The following is a 23517-nucleotide window of genomic DNA, read 5'->3' as shown; positions in this document are numbered from 1 at the left end:
TAGTATTTGTTCCCTACATTTATTTTCTAAGAATTTATTTTAGGGGAGTTAGAAGGATTCTACATAGAAGGCACAGGAATGAGTCAAATATGTTGGGATGATGTAAAAAAAATGGATAGGCAAGAAAGAAGAATGCATTGGGAGAAGGGGGATGGGAGGGGAAGAATGGGGAAAATTATCTCACATAAAAGGCACACAAGGAAGAGCTTTTATAAGGGAAAGGAAAATAGTATGGAGAAAGTGGACAATACTTGAACATGACGCATCAAAATTGGTTCAAAAAGGGTATATACATATATATGATATGTATGAATATGGATATATATATATATCTCTGTGTGTGTAGGTGTGTATGTATGTGCATACATATGTTCATACACAGAGTTGGTCATAGAAATCTATCTTACCCAACAGGGAAGTAGGAGGGGAGGGGGACAAGGGAAAGGAATAGATGATAAAAGGGAGGGCAGATAGAAGGCAGTGGTCTGAAGCAAAACAAGCTTTAGAGGAGGGACAGGATAAAAAAAGAGAGAAGGAGAAACAGAAGAAAATAGGATGGAGGGAAATACACAGTAATCATAACTGAATGTGAATGAGATGAACTCTCTCATGAAATGCAAGTAGATAGTAGAGTGGATCAAAAACTAGAATCCTACAATATGTGGTTTACAGGAAACATGCTTGAAACAGACACCTACAGAGTAACAATAAGGGGCTGCAGCAGAATCTGTGATGCTTCAGCTCAAGTAAAAAAAGCAGGGGTAGCAATCTTTGTCTCAGATAAAACAAAAGCAAAAATGTGTTTAATTTTCAGTCATGTCTGATTCTGTGACCCCCTTTGGGGGTTTTCTTGGAAAAGATACTAGAGTGCTTTGCCATTTCTTTCTGCAGTTCATTTTACAGATGAGGAAGCTGAGGCAAAGAGAAATTAAGTAACTGCCCAGGGTCACACAGCTAGTAAGTGTCTGAGGCCGATTTGAACTCAAGTCGTCTTGACTCCAGGCCTAGCACTGTATCTACTGTGCTGCTTAGGGGCCCTAAAGCAAAAATAGGCCTAATTAAAAGGTGTTCAAAGGGAAACTGCATATCTTGCTAAAAAGCACCAGAGACAATGAACTAATGTCAGTACAAAACATATATACACCAAATAGCATAGCATCCAAATTAATTTTTAAAAAGTTAAATGAATTACAGGAAGAAATAGTAAAATTATACTAGTGGGGGACTTCAACTTTCCCCTCAGAACTGTATAAATTTAAGCATAAATAAGAAAGAAATCAAAGAGATGACTACAATTTTAGAAAAGTTAGATATGTTAGACCTCTGTAGAAAACTGGATGGGAATAGAAAGGAGTATACCTTTTTCTGAGCTGTTTATGGCACCTTCACAAAAATTGACCATGTATTAGAGCATAAAAACCTTATAACCAGATGCAGAAAAGTGAAAGTAGTAAATGCACCATTTTCAGACCATAATGCAATAATTACCTTTAATAAATGGTCATGGAAAGATGGATTAAAAGCTAATTAGAAATAAAATAATCCTAAAGAATGAATGGATCAAAGAACAAATCAGAAACAATAATTTCATTAAAGAGGATGACAACAATGAGAACATTCCAAAATTTGTGGGATGCAGCCAAAGCAATACTTAGATTTATATCTCTAAATGTGCCCACCAATAAAAGAGAGACAAAGCCAGTAAGTGAATTGGGCACTGTAACTAAAAAACTTGAAAAAGAACAAATTAAAAATCTCCAATTAAACACCAAAATGAAAATAATGGAAAATCAAAAGAGAGATTAATAAAGTAAATGAATGAAATGATTAATGGAATGATCAATAAAGTAAGTGAATGAAAGTAAAAAACCCATTGAACTAATAAAACTGGGAGCTAGTTTCATGAAAAAACCCCAATAAAATAGATAAACCATTAGTTGATTTGATTAAAAAAAACTAAATTATTAGTATCAAAAATGAAAAGGGTCAATGTATCACCAATTAATATGAAATTAAAGCCATTATTAAGAATTAGAAACATCACTTGTTAAATAGCATGAAAAGCCGTAATTGTAGCTCAGAGCAAAGAAGCTGTGTTGCCAGGGCATAAAATACGTAGGGATCAACCTCCAAAACATGCAAAAGACTTTTTCAGATTAAATTACAAAGCTTCCCTTAAAGAAATTATGAAGAGCTGAAAGAATATTCAGTGCCCATGGTGAGACCATTCCGATATAAAAATGACAGTACTACCAAAATTTATTTATATTTTTAATGCTATACTACTTTATGTGTCAAGGGGATACTTTACAGAACTTGAGAAAATAATAACATCCTTAAAAAAAAACACAAAAGATCTGAAATACCAAGGGAAATGATGAAAAGAAGTAAGACAAAGGGGGAATCGCACTTGCAGACCTTACACTAGATTAAAAAGAGTCTGTCATCAAAACATATCAGAGAGCTAAATCAGTGGAACATTCTAGACAAGAAAGATTCAGAAACAATAGAACTCAATCCAGTGTTTGGTAAAGTGGAAAACATAAATTACGTAGGAAGAAACTATTTGATAAAAACTGCTGAGAAAACTGGAAAGCAGTCTGGCAGAAATTAGGCTGAAACCAATACCTTACACCACACTCCACAGTACATTCTGAATGGATACATAACCATAATATTAAAGATCTTACCATAAAAAACATTAGAAGAGAAACACATCTTATACTTCTCATAAGAATGGAGAGGTGATTATTGGATGGGAATAAAAAGGACTATACATATTAATATTGTACATGACACTTATAAAAAAGTTCACCACATAAGGTTACAAAAGCAAACAAATGGAGAAAAACAGATATAATTAAACACACCTTTTACCGGTGTAATACACCTTTTATTAAATAATGGACCATTGAAGAAAATAATTTGGCTGGGTCAAAGAACAAGTATTAGAAATAGATAATTTCATTAAGATAATTACACTCATCAGACAACATTTCAGGATGCAGCCAAAGCAGGCTTTAGGGGAAAATCTCTAAACAATTTCATCAACAATGATGAAGACATTAAAATAGAAAAAAAAATTTTAAAATAGATATTCTGGAAATTGGTGAAGAGATCAATACATTGAAAGCAAATCTGTTTTGAATTAATAAAACTAGAAATTGATTTAGAGAATTCATCAGTCATTAGCTAATTTTATCTTTAAATAAAGAGAAATCAGGATTAAAAATGAAAAGAACTTAACAACAAATGAAGAATATATACAGGATATTAGAAATTCTTTTGCCCAATTGTATGCCAATAAAACAAGCAAATTAAATGAAATGAGCGTATTTTATACAAGTATGAAATGCCCAGAAAAGGAAATAGAAATCACAGAAATAAATTGAACAAGCCACAAATTAACTTCTACAGGAACAAAAACACTGAGGACAAAATTGATTTATGAGTGGATTCTATTTAATGTTCAAAGAACATTTAACTTCATACTACTAAAGCTATTTGAAAAGATAGGAAAAGCTTTTTTGGTTCCTGGCTTCGAAGATGACAAGAAGAGGAGGAGCAACGGGCGTGTCAAGAAGGGCCGCGGCCACGTGCAGCCCATGCACCAGCTGCGCCCACTACGTGCCCAAGGACAAGGTCATCAAGAAGTTCGTCATCTGCAACATCGTGAAAGCCGCGGCCGTCAGGGACATCTCCGAGGCCAGCGTCTTTGACTTCTATGTGCTGCCCAAACTGTATGTGAAACTGCATTACTGTGTGAGCTGCATGATCCACAGCAAGGTAGTGAGGAATCGGTCCCAGGAGGCAGGAAAGGTTTGGACACTCCCACCCCACTTCAGACCTGCTGGGGCTGCCCCCAGACCCCCTCCAAAGCCTATGTAAAGAGCTATCTGCCCATCAACATTCCTGAACTGATCAGAGGAAAATAAAATGGTAGGTCAACCTTAAAAAAAAAAAAAGAAAAGAAGGAATCCTAATAAATTCCTTTGTAATGTGAATATGAAGAAAAATAGAGGAAAACAAAATTACCACTATCAAAAATGAGAAAAAGAATTTACAAGAAATAAAAAATTAGTAAATATTCTGCCCAATTATGTGCTAATGAGACTGACAATTTAAATGAAATAGTTCAGTAATTACATATAAAATGCTAGATTTTAATAACAAAATAAATTAATTTAAATAATCCAAGTTCAGAAAAAGATATTGAACAATTCATAAATCAACTCTTTGTCCATCCAAATACTCTTGACCACAGGGATTTATAAATAAATTCTATCAAGTAGTCAAAAGAAAAAAATCCTATCTTTGTGTAAAAAATAGGAAAAGAGAGGTTCATAAAATTGTATGACACAGTTATGGTCTTGATAAACCAGGAAGAATTAAAACAGATAAAATAGCTATAATCAACATTGACACAAAGGTTTTAAATTAAATATTACCCAAGAGATTATAGGAGCACATCACAAAGATTTCACACTATGAAAAGTTTGGAGTAATATTAGGAATGTTAGTTGATTCACTGTTGGGAAACTATCAAAATTATAGATCACATTAATCATAAGAACAATAAAAATCATTATCATGTCAGTAGTGGCAGAAAAAACTTTTGACAAGATAAAAGACAATATTGTTAAAAGTGCTGGAAAATATAGGAATAAATATTTTATATCAAGAGCCAGCTTTATGTGTAATGAGGATAAATTAGAAGTCTTTCCAGTAAGATCAGGGGTAACCCAAGAATGTCCATTTTCACCATGACTGTTTAACATAGTATTCGAAATGTTCGTTATAATAATGAAGAGAAAAATTAAAGAAATATAGGTAAAGAAGAAATAAAAACTGTATGTGTTTTGTTGATGATATGATGGTTTACTCAGAGAACACTAGAGAGTCTATTAAGCATTATTTGAAACAGTAACCAGTAAAGTTGCAGAACACAAGTTAAATCCACATAAACTGTTGGCATTTCTGGGTGTTACAAATAGAACACAAGAAGAGACTGAAAAATTCCATTTACAATGACTGTACAAGGTATAAAGCAATTGGGAGTCTACCTACTGAGATATACATGGAAACTATATAAATACAATTATAAAACTTTATGGTAATCAAAACAGACCTAAGTAACTAAATATGAACTGCTTATATGTTGGCAGAAGCAATATAATAAAATGACAGTACTGTCTAAGTTAATTTTCTTTATTTAGTTTTATACCAGTCAAAGTAGGCAGCTAGGTCACCCAGTGGATAGAGCACCAAGTCTGGAGTCAGAAAGACTTATCTTCCTGAGTTCTAATCTGGACTCAGGTACTTACTGGCTGTGTGACCCTGGGCAAGTCACTTAATCCTGTTTGCCTCAGTTTTCTCATCTGTAAAATGAGCTAAAGAAGGAAATAGCAACCACTTCAGTCTGTCAAGAAAACCCCAAATGGGGTCATGAAGAGTTGGACCTGACTGAAACAACTGAACAACAACCTATCAAACTACCAAAGGATTACTTTATAAAACCAAAAAATAATGAAATTCATTTGGAGGAACAGAAACTGAAGAATCTTAAGAAAAATAATTCTTAAAAGATATAAGAGATGGGGTAGCTAGGTGGCATAGTGGATAGAGCACTGGCCCTGAAGTCAGGAGGACCTGAGTTCAAATTCAGCCTCAGGCTAAACACTTGACACTTACTAGCTGTGAGACCCTGGGCAAATCGCTTAACCCCAATTGCCTAAAAAAAAAAAAAAAAAAAAGATGTAAGGGGGCCTAACAGCACCATTCTTTATATTTCAAAGTGGTAATTATCAAAACAATCTGGAGCAGTTTAAAAAATAGAAAGGTAATCAATGGAACAAATTTTATACAAAATATACAGAGGTATGGCCACTAGAAGTTGCCTGTTTGCCTGGGGCTACACTGAAACATGTGGAGGTTCTCAGAGGGAGAGTCTGCCCATTCCCCTGTATGTATTGAGGCAAATACAGGGAAATGTCTCAGCATGGCCAGGGGAATGGGCTGACTCCAGCCCAGAGAACCACTCCGTGCTTCAATGTAGCCCTGGGCGAACAGGTAGATGCCAACCCTACAGGTGCCTAAGCAAACAGGCAGCCATCAGTGGCCAGACCACTATGTGCTTCAGTGTAGCCCCAGGAAAACACAGAAATGGTCCACCAACCTCAGCACACTCTAGCCTTAGCACTGGGTAAGCTGCCAGACCTCTGTGGCCTCCAGCAGTGAGAGCCACCCCCTTAGTGCAACACCAGACATAAGGGTCCCCTATGGGTCTCAGGGCAACATCACTGTAGTGCCAGGTGAATAGCCAGAGTCTGAAGCTCCTGGTACAAGAAGCCTGAGACACCTAGAGAACAAAGATAAAATTTAAAAGAAAGGAAAAAGACCAAAAAAGATGAGCAAAAAACAACAAAAGAATCTGACCATGGAAAGTTATGGTGACAGGGAAGATCAAGACACAAACTCAGAAGAGGGCAATGATGTTAAAACACCTATGGACAAAACCCCCCCAAAAAATGGGATGTGGTCTCAAGCCCAGAAGAGCCCAAAATCATATAAGAGAGATAGAGAAAAATTGGAAGAAGAAATGAGAGTGATGCAAGAGAATTATGAAAAAAAGAGTCAACAGCTTAGAAAAAGAAAACAACTATTTAAAAAGTGTAATCGGCCAAATAGAAAAGGAGATATAAAAATCCACTGAAGAAAACAAATCCTTTAAAAGTACAGTTGTCCAAATGGAAAAGGAAGTACAAAAGCTAACTAAGGAAAACACCTCCTTAAAAGTTAGAATTGGGCAAGTGAAAGGTAAAGACTCTATGAGACATCAAGAATCAAACCAATTCAAAAGAATGAAAAAATAGAAGAAAATGTAAAATGCCTCATTGGAAAAGCAACTGACCTGGAAAACCTGGAAAATAGATCCAGGAGAGACAATGTCAGAATCATTGGACTATCTGAAAGCTATAATCAAAAGGAGGAGCTAGACAGCATCTTTCAAGATATTATCAAGGAAAATGCCATGATATCCTCAAACCAGAGTGCAGAATAGGCATTGAAAGAATCCACTGATCACCTCAGCAAAAAGATTCCAAAATAAAAATGCCAAGAAACATTATAACCAAATTATGGAACTATTAGATGAAGGAAAAAATAGTGCAGGTGGCCAGAAAGAAACAATTCAAATATCAGGGAGCCACCATCAGGGTTACACAGGACTTAGCAGCTGCAACATTAAAGGATTGGAGTTCATGGAACATGATATTCTGGACGACAAAGGAGCTAGGACTACAACCAAGAATCACCTGTGCAGTGAAATTAAGCATAATACTTCAAGGAAAATAATGGTTACTCAATGGAATGGAAGGATTTTGAACTTTCATAAGAAGACTAAAATTGAACAAAAAATTTGATCTTCAATGTCAAGACTCAAGACAAGCCTAATAAGGGAAAAAGGGAAAAGAAACATAAGGGATTCAATGGAGCTGAACTGTTTACATCCCTCCATGGGAAGATGATACTTGTAATTCTTAAAAATTGTACCACTAATAGCACAGCTAGAAGGAATACACATAGACAGACGACGTGGGTATAAGGTGAATTTGAGGGAATGACATAAAATAATTAAGAGATGAGAAAGAGGAGTGCACTAGATGCAGAAGGAAAGGAGAGGTAGAATGGAATAACTTACTTCATATGAAGAGGTACAAAAAGACAGTGGAGGGAAAGATGGGAGGATGCGTGATGGGCATCACTTGGACCTTACTCTCATTGGAATTGTCTCAAAGGGAAATAATATACACAATCAGTTGAACATAGAAATCTATCATACCCGACAGGAAAGTAGGAGAGGAGGAGATTAAATTAAGAAGGGAGGATTGACAAAAGAGAGGCTATGCTGGGGGAGGTGATAGAAACAAAACACTGTTGAGGAGGGAAAGGATGGAAGAAGACAGAGGACAAACAGCAGGAAAAATAGGATGCAGGGAAATACACAGTAATCATAACTGTGAATGTTCCAAATTTTTTCTCTGCATCTTGCCGCTCCCTCCACCCCAAGATGGCATGCATTCTGAATACCCCTTCCCCTAATCTTTTCCTCCCTTCTTTCACACCCCCCCTTCTCCTATTCCCTTCCCCTTCTGTTTCCCTGTAGGGCAGGATAGATTTCTATACCCCATTGCCTGTAAGTTGAATGCAAAAACAATTTTTAACATTTGTTTTTAAAACTTTGGGTTCCAAATTCTCTCCCTTCCTTCCCCCCACCCCACTGCCATTGAGAAGGCAAGATAGAGGTTATACGTCTGTAGTCATGTAAAACACTTACATCAGAACTGTGAATGTGAATGGGATGAACTCTCCCATAGAAGAGAAGTGGATGGCAGAGTGGATCATAACCCAGAATACTACGATATGTTGTTTGTAAGAAACACACTTGAAGCGGAGACACACACAGAAAATAAAGTTAAGGGGCTGGAGTAGAATCTGTTATGCTTCAACTGAAGTAAAAAAAAAAAAGGGTTAGCAATCCTGATCTCAGATAAAGCAAAAGAAAAATTAGACCTAATTAAAAGAGATAAGAAATATCTTGCTACAAGGTACCACAGCCAATGAAATAATATCAATACTAAACATATATGCATCAATTGGTATAGCATTCAAATTGTTAAAGGAGAAGTTAAATAAGTTACATTTTCATGACCAAACAAAAGATAAAGAGCATTATAAAATGTAAAATAGTTTTGATTATAGTAAATTAAAAAGCTTTTGCACAAACAAAACCAAAACAACCAAGATTAGAAGGAAAGTGGAAAGCTGGGAAATAATCTTTGTAGCAAGTATCTCTGATAAAGGCCTCATTTCTCCAATATATAGAGAAATGAGTCTAATTTATGAGAACACAAGTCATTTACCAATTGATAAATGGTCAAAGGGTATGAACAGGCAGTTTTCAGATGAAGAAATCAAAGTATCTATATGCATGTGAAAAAGTGCTGAAAATCACTTTTGATTAGAGAAATGCAAATTAAAAGTACTCTGAAGTACCACGTCACACCTATCAGATTGGCTAACATGACAAAACAGGAAAATGATTAATGTTGGAGAAGATGTGGGAAAATTGGGACACTAATGCACTGTTGGTGGAGTTGTGAAGTGATCCAATCATTCTGGAGAGCAGTTTGGAACTATGCCCAAACTTTGCACACCCTTTGATCCAGCAATACTGCTACTAGGTCTGTATCCCAAAGAGATCATAAAAAAGGGAAAAGGACCTACAAATGTAAAAATATTTATAGCATTCCTATTCATGGTGGCAAAACATTGGAAACTGAGGGGATGCCCATCAATTGGGGAAATGACTGAACAAATTGTGGTATGTGAATGTAATGGAATACTGTTGTTCATTAAGAAACGATGGAAAGGCAGATTTCAGAAAAACCTGGAAAGACTTGTATGAACTGATGCAAAGTGAAATGAGGAGAACCAGGAAAATGCGCACAGTATCAGCAACATTTTGTGATGATCAGCTATGAATAATGACACAGATCTTCTCAGCAACACAGTGATCCAAGACAAGTACAAAAGACTCACAAAGGAAAATTCTATCCTTATCCAGATAAAGAACTGATGGACTCTGAATGCAAATTGAAGTATACTTTTTTCATTTGCTTTATTCTTTTTCATGTTTTTTTTTCCTTTTGATCTGTTTCTTCTTTTACAATTGTGACTAGTATGGAAATGTATAACATATCAAATTGCCTACCATTTTAGGAAGAAGGAAGGAGGGGAAGGAAGAAGGAAGAAAAATTTGGAATTCAAAATCTTGTAAAAATGAATGCTAAAAATTGTCTTGACATGTAATTGGGGAAAAATACTATTAAAAAAACATGAAGAAGTAAACAAACATAGTATCTGATTGTAGCTAGGAGAATAATTAATGACCAAATAAGGGATAGAAAGGATTACAGATGACAAAATGGACAATTTTAATTACATAAAATTAGAGGTTTTTTTATACAAATAAAACCAATACAGCTAATACTAGAAAGTAAGCATATAATGGGGGGGAGGGGCAGGGAAGAGGAGAAGAACCTTTCAAATGACTCTCTCCCTTCCTCCTCCCCTTTCTTTCTCTCTTTGGGGCAAGTACTGCCTCATTTTTGTATTGGTATCCCCAGTACCTAGGACATAATTGCTTAATAAATGTTTTCTTCTCCTTTTCTTGCTTTTCCTACATCCTCCTCCTCTTTCTCTCTCTCTCTTCCTCCCTCTTTCACTCCCTCTTTTCCCTAGGCTGGAAGTGCAGCAACCACTCATAGGCTTGATCCTAATATTGATCATGCACAGAAACTTGATTTTTCCTTAAGCAGCCACATGGCCCTCTGCTTCTGAAGGCTCACCATGTTTGTGCCAGACTTAGTGATCTATTAGCCTCAGCCTCTCCAGCTACACAGACTATAGATGTCTGCCACCACAGCCAGAGTTTCTCTGCTAAGGTTTTGATTTCTAAGATACATAAGGAACTGATTCAAATTCATAAGAAAAAATCACTCCCTAATAGTAAAATAGTAGAAAAAAAATGAAATGGAATTTTTTTTAAGGAAGAAAACCAAGCTATCTATCTGTCTATCTATACATACATATTATATATAGTGTTTCATATCAATAATAATTAGAGAAATGCCAATTAAAGCAACTGTAACATTTCACCTCACACCCATAAGATTGACAAAAGTGACGAAAAGAAATACAAGTGTTAGAGAAGCTGTGGGTAAACAGACTGACTAATACATTTTTGGTATAACTGTGAGTTGGTACAGCCATTCAGGAAAGCACTTTGAAACTTTGCCTAAAAATAATCACTGAACTATGCATACTCTTTGACCCAGTAATACTACTACTATATCTTCTCCAAAGAATTCAAAGAAAAAAGAAAAGGAACTGTATTTTCAAAAATGTTTACTTCATCTCTTTTTGTAGCTGCAAAGATGTGAAAACTAAGGGTTTGCTTATCAACTGGGGATTGGATTACTGAACAAATGACATATGAATGTCATGGAATATTATTGTGCTATATGAAATGACAAAAGGGAGGGAATTTGTTTTACATAACTGTGCATGTTTATTATGAGTTTTGTTTTGTTTTTCCAATGGAATGGGAGGGAGGCAGGAAGAGAATGAAAGTATTTTTGATAAGCAAAAATTCAAAAAATATATAGTGACGTTCTTTTGATGATATTGAAAACTTGGGCATGTTTGTAGGCTTTAGAGATAGTTAATAGATTCTGAAAATTGGAAAGAGAGAGAAATGATGATATAGTAAATCTGTTGGAGAATATTTAGAAGGGATGAGATCAAGGGTACATGTGTAAGTGTTTGTCTTGCCAAGGAGACTGCTAACCTGCCCAGTCAGTAACCAGAATAAGATGGTGATAGTGGGGTATAAAGTCAAAGGAATGTGAGATGAAGATAATGGGAGAAGAGGGAGCTTGTGGTATGATATATGATCTTGATTTTTTGGTCAAGGTCCTCAACTCAGAGTTATACAAAATGAGGGACAGGGGGTAGAGAGTACTGTGGGTGACTTGAAGAGAGAAGAGAATGTTTTGAACAGCTGCTGTTGTTAGTGGCATAGTGAATTAATTAGGGAGGAATAAAAGGATTGCCTAGTTGCAGAGAGGACGTAGTTGAGATTTAATAACAAAGATTTGTGGTGGATCCAGCCTGTACAGTTTCATGACTTCCTCTAGCTCTGTTCTTTAGCATGTGAGTAGTAACAATAGAAGGATATGGTATGATTAATCCAAGGTTAGAGTTTGTCAAGGGACAGCTTGGTGGAGCTGAAGTCAGGATGGTTCATCTTCATGAGTTCAAATCTAGCCTCAGACACTTACTGTGTGACCCTGGGCAAGTCACTTAGCCCTATTTACCTCAGTTTCTCATCTGTAAAATGAGCTGGAGAAAAAAATGGCACACCACTCCAGTATCTTTGCCAAGAAAACCCCAAATGTTGTTGTGAAGAATCAGACCCAACAGGACATGACTGAACAACAGAATTTGTCAAGGTATGAACTTTGATAGGACAAGACAATGGGATTTGAGAGTTTGATAGCTTCAAGTTGAAAAAATGATTAAACCAAGATTGGAAAGAGAAAAGAGTATAGCCAGAGTAGGAGTGATAATCTGAGAAAGTAGTGAAAGATAGAGGGATTGAAATTCCCAATGAGGGCCAAGAATTGGTTCTGGAGGGGGCAGCTAGATGGTGCAGTAGATAGAGCACCAGGCCTGAGTCAGGTGGACCTGAGTTCAAATCTGGCCTCAGACCAAACACTTGACGCTTACTAGCTGTATGACCCTGGGCAGGTCACTTAACCCCAATTGCCTTAAAAAAAAAGAATTGGTTCTAGGGTTATATGTCATAGAGAAATATTGAATGATAATACATTGAGTAATAAAGAAATCTTAGCTCTGGAAGCTCTGACATAGGGGTAGGAGTAGGACGGAGGAGCAGTGCTCAGGCCCTGCCTCAGTGGGCATCATGAGGCTCCATCTTGGAGGGGCAGACCTTAAGGCCCAACACCAATAGTGGCATTGGCAGCACTCCTGCCCTAGCACAGGGCAGCAGTGGCAGTATAGCCATGTTCACATCTGTGCCAATGCTCAGCCCTGGTATAATGGGGCAATGTGGAATCTTGAACAGGGGGCAGAATCAGGACCAGTAGAAAGCAGAAAAGGTTGATCATGGCATAAGGGGGCAGAACCAAGCCTTGGCAGTAACAACATATTGCAGTGTTCATGCCCCAGAATGGGATAGGGATGAAATTTGGACCAGTGTGGCTGATCTCAGGCCTGTGACAAGGCTTGTCTTTGGCATAGGGAGGAGAATCAGGCCTCGGTAGCGCTGGCCCCTGGTGTGCGGGAATAATCAGATCCCCATATTGTCATTATCTGGCACTGGTAGTGGGTCAGCAGTTAGTCCCATGGCAGAGCTTATCCTTAGCATAAGGGGCAGAGTCAGATGCCTGGCATGACAATGCCTTTGCCTTAGCACAGAGGAATAGTAGTAGCTTATAAGCACTAAGCTCTTGGCATAGGAGGGTAGCCAATTTCTAGCAGTGTTTGCCTTCACATCGGGACAGTGGTTGTGTCACAGGTGCTCAGGGCCTGGGTAGCTTTTGATAGGATTTGAGTGTCTCTGGGCAGAGACATAGCCCCAGCGGAGTAGATACAGACAATAAACAGTGGCAAAGGCAGGAGCATAACCTGCTTACTAGGAACTGATGGGGGCTTTCTACATTACTGTCAGTATGGTAATTAGGTAGCTATGTGGACAGAGTGCTGGGCTTAGAATCAGGAAGACCTGAATTCATATCCAGCCTCAGACACTTACAAACTGTGTGATTGATCTTGGGCAGATAGATCATTTAACCTCTGTTTGCCTCAGTTTACTCATTTGTTAAATGGGGATAAATAGCATTCACCTTGCAGGGTTGTTGTGAAGATCCAATGAGATAATATTTGTAAAGTGCTTAGCACAGTTCCTGGCACATACTAAGTACTATATAAATGTTTGGTCATTTCAGTCTGGCTCTTTGTGACTCCATTTGAAGTTTTCTTGGTAAAGGTTTGCCATTTCCTTCTTTAGCTCATTTTATAGACTTTAATCATTAGCTGTTATTAGTACCCAGTTGTCACTGGACAATTCCTCCCCAGAAAGGACTTAGAATAACAAAGGGCCATGTTAGAAAGTGATGTGCTTTCTTATGATGGGGTAGACAGAATAAGCTGAGGCAGTCCCTTAGTAGAGGCTTCTAAAGGAGTAAAGATTTGGTTACCCTTTCCCTCCCCTCCTCTAGGGGGGAGTGAGTTTGTCAGGCTTCTTGCGTCCCTGAGGTCAAGGTTGTCTAGCAAAAGACCTACAGTCAAGTTAAGTGGTAGGAGATGCTTTAGAAAAGAATCTCTGAACTATTTTTTTGTGTCATATATTTCTTGAACAGTTTGGTGAAGCCTGTAGACCCCCTTTTAGAATAATGTATTTAAATAACTGAAAGAAATACTAGCTTTTAGTTATGGATTAGTGAAAATAAAGATGTATTATTTCTCACTCAGGTTCATGGAACCACTTTGAAATCTAGGTTAAGAACCAAGGTTAAGAGCCCTTGCTCTAAAAGAACTTCAGACCTTGCCAGCAAGGAGTTTGGTGTGGTACTAGCAGTATCCTAAAACCTAATGCTATGCCGGTTAGACTAGCTTTTCTTTAAAAAGTATTGAAGAGCTTATTGTGTCTGACTGCAGAAACAGCCAAGAGATGAGGGTCTAGAACTTTTTCCTTAAATTTCTAACTGCAGACCAGAATAACCAAGAGAAGTACAAGAGAGCTGGACTTAGATGAATGAAGACTGTATCCTCAGTAAATTTCATTTGCCTGCTTTGAATGTCCTTTCTCTGCTATAGTTAAGTAAATATCATTTTGTTAACTTTTGAATGACCTAAGAGTGTCTCATTTTGTTCTAATCTTAGACCCGAGTCACTTGACTGGTCTGGTCAGTTCTGACCCATTACAGATGGTATTATAAGAACAGTACAAAACATTCTCCCTATAATGCTGGGTATGGTCTCCTATAAATATACATAGCATCAGTGGGAAGAGTAACACATAAATAGAATACACTGGTAATATGACATACATGTAGACAACACATATGACCAGAATATCTAATACCTCCTGAATGGAAGGATCCTACCATCTGGTAGAGACACAAGGAAAATGGCAAAGAGCGATTACCTCAAGAGCTGTGTTCTTCCTCTAAAGCTAGCTACCATCTGTACTGTCAGAGTTTACTTTCCTCATATTCTCTTCTGCCTTGATTGACTTTTTGCAGAATGTGATGCTCTCTTAAAGTCACCAGGGTCATGGCTGGTCCTTCAGACAATCAAAGGCTCGGCCTCCCTCTAGTGCAAGAAGTTGGAGAAGTTATGAAGTGTAATTGCTTTTCATTTCCTTTAAGGCCATAGTGCTTTGTTGTTTGTATTACCTGCTACTTCCACCATCAAATGAACCTGTGGAGGGGGGAAAGAGGGGGACACTCAATTGATAAGTTCTTCTTTGATCAATGCTGCCCCTTCTTCCACTTCATTTAAAGTTACAAAATTCCACTTTAGGAAATCCCAAAGGAATCCTGAGAAGTGCATCGTGAGATTTTACATTAGGTTCATGGTCCCTCAAAGTATACAAAAATAGTTTTCTTAAGTCCTAGGTATTGCCATAATTCTGTTTGTTTCATATATTTTTCAAAGTTGGAGGAATATTTTGAAACACCAACTGTAATTGCTAACAGTGACTTTGGGACTTTAAAAACATCACATAGGAGACCAGGGTTACTTATTCCTGGATGGTAAAAATGGAAGGAGCATTAGTTGCTTGCTACTAGGCTGGGTTGAGAAGGGAGGAAAATTGGTTAGCACTCCTCTGTCTCTGCCTATTGGTCTTTCTTTTTCCTTCATTTCTATTGACTTTTCTGTTCCTCTAAATTTCTTAAGGGGCTGTTTTATTTGGTTACAGAGTATCTATAATCCTATCAGGGAGATACTGGAGCACAGAAATGGGTACTCCAGCAAGTTCCTGGTCTAGCTTCCACGGTAACAAAAGTGCTTTCATTCAAAAAGGCAGTCCCCCATTCACCTCCCCCCCAAAAAAGAAAAAAAAAGCAGCCAGTATTTCTTTAGAACCTCATGGTATAGCAAGCCTAGAGAAAAGTGTTAAAGCAACATATAAAGAGACAGAAGCAGCTAGTTGTTGCCTTTTGGGAATGTTCATTGCATTTTATAAAGTAAGTAGACTATTCTGTTAAGGCTTCTGATGGTTGTAGAAAATGCCAAAAGAATTAAAGGAAACCTAAAGCTTTACAACCTCACTTTGAAAATGTACATGTCATTCTCTCTGTCATAAAAACTGGTGCATATTTTGCACTTAGCCATAGAGGAAATCTTTAAGACAATAGAATTCATTCCTTAATAGAAATAAATTACTTGAAATAAAGACAGTACAGAAGGGAAAAAGAAACTTTTAATTTTATAAACATATATTAAAAAACAGGTCTTAAAAAGACAGAAAAGCCTAGGATAATAGTATTTTAGAGTTGGAAAAAATGAGAGATCATCTGGTCCAAACTGAGCATTTTAGAGATGAAGAAACTGAGGCCCAGACTGTTGATATGACTTGCCTAAGATTGCCCAGGTATACAAAGACTGACAAAGGAATGAGAGTGAGTTCAAAGGGACTTTTTTGATGGGGTGCTTTGAAATTGAGCTGAACAGTGAGATGAGATTGCACAGGAGAGACAGAGAGAGAAGAGAAGAGAAGAGAGAGGGGAGAGAGTGCTAGTCTTTCTGTCCACCCAAGAGGATCTGGGTTCAGGTTCTACCTTTCACACATACGGGATGATGTTAGGCAAGTCTGTCAATCTCTAAGACTGAGCTGGAGCACAGTTGCTTCTAGGTTTTAGAGGAGGGAGTTATGCAAAGGTCCCTGTACCAATGAAATCAAAAGAATAGGTCAAGACCATCCCCTCCTCCTCCCCTTCACAAAACAAAACTAAATTGAGGTAAATAATTCTGGAATTAGTTTTTAGAAAAAAAAATTAAAGGAAAATGCAAAATCATTAGTTGTTGAACATATTGTTATACAAGTAGGGATCGAAACTAAATCTGTGATTTCATTGTTATAGGAACCTTGTAAGTGAGTTAATTCTGAAACCTGGTCAATACCTTCTTTGCAACTTCTAGTCTTAGAGAGTTGCCTCAAGTACTGAGACTCTAATGACTCTAAGTGACTTGCCGAGGGTCCCACAACCAGTATGAGACAAAGGTGGAACTTGAACCAAATCTTCCATGATTTGAGCAGTCTTTCTTTCTACTACTCCATGATGCTTCTCTATTGTACAAAAAAGTAACAGTTGTTTTTTTTAACCTCTTTTAGGTTCTCATCAAACGTTTCTATCGATCACAGTTCCACTAAAGATCTCACCACCGTCAAGTGAACTTTTGGAACCAAAATATGTAATTAAGCAATGGAATTATTATAATTTATAGAATACATGTTTTGTGATGAGTTGCTTATATATTTTGTTTTGCATCAGAGAAACTTGGTAATTATGGAGTAACTAAAGTTGTCAACTTACTTATTGAAACTTATTAAAGAAACTCGAGACATTATAAAATACACTCCTTTAGAATAATTCAGCACTTGAAACATTGGTATACAGTATACTTCCTTTTGTTCAGAATCTAAGGAATGAGAAAGTTCAATAACTAGAAATTTTCCCCCATGAGTAGAAGAATAGGAAAATTACATTGTGACTGGTTAGTCCACTTAACAAGTAGTTACATGAAAACTGAAATTCAAATGAAATCATTATATTTTTGTTGTTACTTTATGTTTGAGTTTGCCATTCTTATACTCAAGAGTCTATAATTATTTTCTCTTGGGTACTTTACCTGTAATTAGGAATGAGTTGCTATTAGGATAATAGTAAGTGGTCCAAATGAGGTAAGGCTTTTTTACACATTGTTTTTTTTTAAACCCTCTTTAATAAGTTATTAAACATAGTAACTCCAAACCATATTGATGAAAAATATACTCAAAAGGCTACATAAACAGCAATTATATTTTTTAAAAAAACCTAAAAATGTGTATATCTCTGAATAAGGTTGAATTTGACAGGCAAACCTTATAGAGCTATTTTAAAAACCAGTTAATCAGAGAGGATTCTGGGAAGATGCCAGAGTAGGTCAGAAAACTTTCGGCTCTCCAAATTTCCTCACAAAAACAGAAAGAACATTGCCTCAGAGAGAACATAAAGCAACAGAAATAAACAGGAGATTGGAGCAAAGCAGTGTCCTCCTAGGACAACTTGAGAAGACCTCAGGAAAGAGTTGGCCTCCAGGGGCAGAGGTTGGGCCTAAGTAAAGTGCAGATACCTCCAGGCTGACACTAGGGAATCAACAAACAACAAGCCCTGGGGGCAGCTGGGGTTGGGAGGCAGTCTCAGCCTCAGGAACTTTCACCTCACAGACACTGTGGGGGGTCTGACAGTTGAGCAGGAGGGGACTGAAGGAACTTCAACTGTAGGGGGATGCCAAGCACAGCTGTGCTGACCTGACCCATCCAGAGAGGAGCTAGCATAGGCCTGGTGAGTGCATAGCAGAGGGGTGGGGACCCTGCTGGCTGTGGACACTTGCAGGAGAGCAAAGTCCCTGGTTTCAGTTCTAGTGCAGAGAGGAGAGCTGTAGTTTGTAGCCACCAGAGGGACTACAAGGAGCAAGAGTGTTTGGTTTGTGTGACAGTGTGGCTGGATGCCCTAACTGTGGAGAGGAGTGTCCAAGGTGGGGCCCAGGACAAAGCCCAGAAAATAATATTAAGAAGGACCTGAAGCTTGAGGCGTCATTCCTCATACCTCAGGTCTAGAACTTGATCATATTAATAGCTGCTAAAAACAAAATAAAACAAAATAACAATAAAAATGAGTAAGCAAAGGAGAAAGAACCCAACCATAGACAGCTACTATGGTGATAGAGATCTGGGATCATATTCAGAGGAAGATAGTGGAGCTAAAAAATTCACTCATTTTTCAGTGTGAAATGTCAAAGGGTCCCAAAGCCCAAAAAGAATTTTTGGATGAACTGAAAAAGGACCTTAAAAATCAAATAGGTGAAATTGAGGAAAAATTAGAAAAAAAAATAAGAACAATCCAAGAAAATAAAGAAAATTATGAAAAGAAAGTCAGCCAACTGGAAATAGAGAATCAAAAACTTAAGGAAGAAAATAATTCCTTGAAAAGTAGAATTAGGCAAAGGGAAGCTAATGACGTTATAAGACACCAGGAAATAATAAAACAACCAAAAGAATAAAACAAAATAGAGAATGTGAAACATTTCATCAGAAAAACAACTGATGTGGAGAACAGGTCAAGGAGAGACAGTATAAGAATAGCTGGACTGCCTGAAAGGTATGACTTAAAAAAAAAAAAAGAATCTTGATACATTTAATAATACAAGAAATTATCAAGGAAAATTGCCCTGAAGTTCTCGAACAAGAAGGCAAAGCAGAAATAGAAAAAAATATCCACTGATCACCACCTGAAAGAGATCCCAGAAGGAAAACTTAGAGGAATATCATAGTCAAGTTTCAAAGCTCCCAGGTTAAGTAGAAAATATTGCAAGCAACAAGAAATTTAAATTTCAATATGGAGCTACAATAAGGATTACACAAGACCTAGCAGCTATTACATTGAAGGACCATAGGTCTGGGAATACTATATTCCATAGAGCAGAGGAGGTGGCATTACCCAGCAAAGTTAAGTATAATCTTGAATGAAAAAGAAATGGACATTTAATGAACTGAGAGACTCTCTGGTATTTGTGACAAAAACAGCAGCTTTAATTGAAAATTTGACATATAAAATCCAGGAGAGATATAAGGTAAACATTAAAGACCAATCGTAAGGTACTCAATAAGGTCAAATTGTTTACTTCTTATATGTGAAAATGTTATCAGTACTTTTATGATTGCCATTATTATTTGGGTAGTTGGAAAGAAAAGCTTCAGCTGAGCTGTGTACAATGGGGTGATGCTAAAAAAAATAAAAATGTGTAGGGAGAAATAAAAAGGAGTATTTATCTCATACAAATGAGGCATGAAAGGAAGAACTGACACAGAAGAAGCAAGTGGGGATAGAGGCTGGGTAGTGCTGGAACATTACTCTCATCAGGAATGAGTTAAACAGGGAACAACATAAATCTCGAAGAGTATAAAAGTCTAAATTCAGAAAGAAATGAGAAGGATAGGGGATAAGTTGGGGGGAGAGAATGAGGGAGGGACTCTTACAGGGGTGGGTAGGTTAGGGAATGGGAGATCAAGGTAGTGGGTAGAAATAGATTAGAGAAGTGAGATAATTTTTCAGTAACTTAATTGGGATGGCATTGAATAAATTGATTAGGTAAAATTGTCATGTTTTTATTATATTGACTTTACTTACCCATGAACAATAAACATTACTCCAGTTATTTAAGTCTGACTTTATTTGTTTAAAAAGTGTTTTATGAGGAGTGAGGAGGGATAGAGTAAATAGAGAAGGATAGTGAGGAAAAACAGGAAGGAAGGAAATACACAAGTAATTGTAACTTAGATTGTGAATGGGATGAAATTATCCATAAAGTAGAAATAGTAGATTAAAAATTTGAATTCAACAATGTGTTGTATTGAGGAAACAATAAAAATGAGAGCTACATACAAAGATAAAATAAAGGGCTGGAACTGAATTTATTATGTAAAAAAAGTAGGGGGTAGTAATCATGATCTCAGACAAAGTTAAAGTTAAGATAGATTTAATTAAAAGGGAAAAATAGGGATACTACACTATTGTCATCGATATTGTTTTAGACTATTTAAAATAACTAGAAAGTATAAAATACCTGAGAGTATACTTACCAAAACAGACAAAAAAAATACATGAACATGAACATAGAACACTTTTTATACAAACAAAGTCAGCCTTAAATAATTGGAGTAATGTTTATTGTTCATGCACAGGTAAAGCTAATATAATTTTAAAAATGACAGTTTTCCTAACCAGTTTATTCAATGCCATCCCAATTAGTGAAAAATTGTCTTACTGCATTAGAAAAAATAATAACAAAGTTCATTTGGGAGTACAAAAGGTTAGGAATTTCAAAGAAACTAGGGAAAAAAGATGTAAAGGAAGGAGATTCAGCAATATCAGACCTTGAACTATATTATAAGGGGAGAGTATTGTTGAAGTGTAACATGGATGATTTTGATTATTTTAAATTAAAAATTTCTTGTATAAATAAAACCAACATAGCTAAGAATAGAAGGAATACAGAAAATTGGGAAGAAACTTTCACAGACTTCTCAGATAGGATGTGATTATGTTGGAATCCTGCTGTGGTGTAGGAAATGATGAGCATATTGTTTTAGAAAAACATGGAAAGACTTGGACTAATGAAGGAAGATGCTGTCTACCTCCAGAGAAAGAGATGACAAGTAGAATGGTTTTACATACATGTATATGAGTGTGTGTGTATGTGTGTGTGTATATATATATATATATATATATATACACACACACACATGCATACATACATATATATGTATGTTTATAGATATCTGTGTATATGTGTATATATCCATGTTTAATTGTAGCCTTCTCTAGCAGGGGTGAAGAGGGAGGGAAAAAAATAAAAAGTGCACAGCAGAAAAGAAAAGAAAACCTAGAAGGAAACAAAGAAAAGCCAGACAACTCTGAAAACAATGCGTAGTATTTATTATATAGATTTTCTTGAAATGGAAATTCATTACTTTATATTGAATCCTCTCCTATGTTCTGCTATACATAGAAATGTTCTTTTTTTCTTTCCTTATTTTGTATTTAAGATGAATAAAAATTACAAAAATATAATAAATCTAAAAATCAATTAATCAGTAAATTCTTGAATACTTACTACGTGCCAGACATTGTGCTTAGTGCTGCAGATACAAAGAAAAAGCATAACTAATTCTTGCCATTGAGAAGATTAAGTTTGATCTTGTGTCATTTTCTTATTGATCTTATTAACAAGTAATTGATTTTGTCCTGTAATTGATTTTGTCATGTAGGTGCTTTTTTCTTCTATTTGACTGACCTTGGAGAATGCATGTGAGCACAAGGGAGTCAGGCCTGATAGCTACCAAGCTGTCCTTCAATTGAGACACCATCAAGGAGCTTACATTACAGTTAGAGAGACAACGTATAAAACCAGAACATGCAAGATAAATACAAAGTAGATGGAAAGGAATGACATGAGTCCCCAGGGAAAGCAGGAAAGACTTCCTAGAGGAGGTGGTGCTTGAGCTGAGTTTTAAAGGAAATCAAGGATTCTGAGTATTGGAGGTTGGGACAAAGAACACTACAACATGAAGGATAAACAGTGGCAAGACAGATGAGACACGGAGTGTCGTGTGAGGAACTGCAATTAGGTCATCAAGTACAGGGCAATTTGTGGAGGATGGGTTGGAGAATGAAGGATTTGTGGCAGTAAGGTCAAGTAGAAGTTTACTGCAGTTGTCTAAAGTACAGATGAAGAAAGCCTGAAATAAGGTACTTAGCTTTGTGAGCCTAGAGAAGGGGATATATGCAATAGATGTTACAATGAAAGAAGTTATAAGATTTGACAGTGTATTGTATATGTAAGGTGAGAAAGAGAAGAGTTAAGTATGACACTGAGATTGTGAACCTGAAAGACTGGAAGGACAATGGTACCTTCAATAGTAATATGGAATTTCAGAAGAGCAGAATGTTTTGGGGAAAAGATTTTGACTTGTTTGGGGCATGTTTGGTGTGGGATGCCTGTGAGACAACCAGATATTTGAGATGTCCAAGGACCAGTTGTTGATTTAAGACTGGAGCTGAGGAAGAGTCTAGGATTGGAGGTATATAAATTTAGGAATTCTATTAGTACAGATGATAATTTGAACCCATTGAAGCTGATGAAATCATTGAGGGAGTATAAAGAGAAAAGAGAAGAGGGCCCAGGATGGAGCCTTGAGGAACATCCATTATTAGTGGCCATGACATGCATGAAGAATAAGACAAAAGAGACTGGAAAGGAGCAGTCATACAAGTAGAAGGTGAATCAAGAGGGAACAGTCACAAAAATCCAGAGAGAGTGTGTAGGATGAGAAGATGGTCAAAAGTGTCATGCTACATTGTACACACACACATGTAGTCTAGAACTTTGTCATATATGCATATATCCATATATGCCCTGCTATAAAGCACATATATATGTGTGTGTGTGTATAAGTACCATTCTAGAATTATGTCATATTTATACACATTTATGACACTTTTGACTATCCCCATCCTACATAAGGCATCCTATGTATATGTGTGTATACACAGATGTTTGTGTACATATTATATATGTGTGTGTGTTTGTATGTGTGTGTGTTTGTATGTGGTATTTAAACCAAATTTCTTAACATCTGCTTTCCAGTTTTCCCAGGAATTCTTGTCAAGTAGGGTGTTATTTCCAAAGTAATTTATGTTCTGGGGTTTATACACTAGGTTACTGAACTTGGTAGTTTATGATTTTTCCTTGTTTAGTCTAAACAGTTTCATTAATTACTGTTTATAATAAGTTTTCAATCTGATAATGCCATTCCTTCTTTATGCCTACATTTAAAAATTGTTTTGCTTGATATTAGATTTTTTTGTTACTCCGAAGAAAATTTCAAAGCCATTTTGACTGGCTGTGAACAGCATCTCATTGGTAGTTTGATATAGCATTAACATGTACATTAATTTATGTAGTGTTGTCATTTTTATTATATTAGCACAACCCAGCCATGAGTACTGGAATATCCCACCAGTTTTTAGAATTGTTCTTTATTTCCTTAAGGATCATTTTATAATTATATCTATGTAGTTATTGAGTATGCTTTGGTGG

General features: G+C 36.6%; 1 protein-coding gene across 1 annotated transcript in view; it reads left to right on the top strand.

Moving 5' to 3' along the window:
- The first annotated feature begins 5988 nt into the window (after positions 1 to 5988).
- LOC114045332 (disintegrin and metalloproteinase domain-containing protein 2-like) overlaps positions 5989 to 23517 on the top strand; it is a 131908-nt gene continuing 114379 nt past the window's right edge. Inside the window, 3 exon segments of the mRNA XM_027865264.1 lie at positions 5989 to 6088; positions 11624 to 11647; positions 16979 to 17067. Coding sequence (XP_027721065.1) covers positions 5989 to 6088; positions 11624 to 11647; positions 16979 to 17067 — 213 coding nt within the window.

The sequence above is a fragment of the Vombatus ursinus genome, unplaced genomic scaffold (assembly GCF_900497805.2).
Source record: "Vombatus ursinus unplaced genomic scaffold, bare-nosed wombat genome assembly UNPS02014778.1, whole genome shotgun sequence".
Classification (NCBI taxonomy): Eukaryota; Metazoa; Chordata; class Mammalia; order Diprotodontia; family Vombatidae; genus Vombatus; species Vombatus ursinus.
Note: the sequence above shows the minus strand (reverse complement) of the source record. Positions and strands in the feature narration are given on the sequence as shown.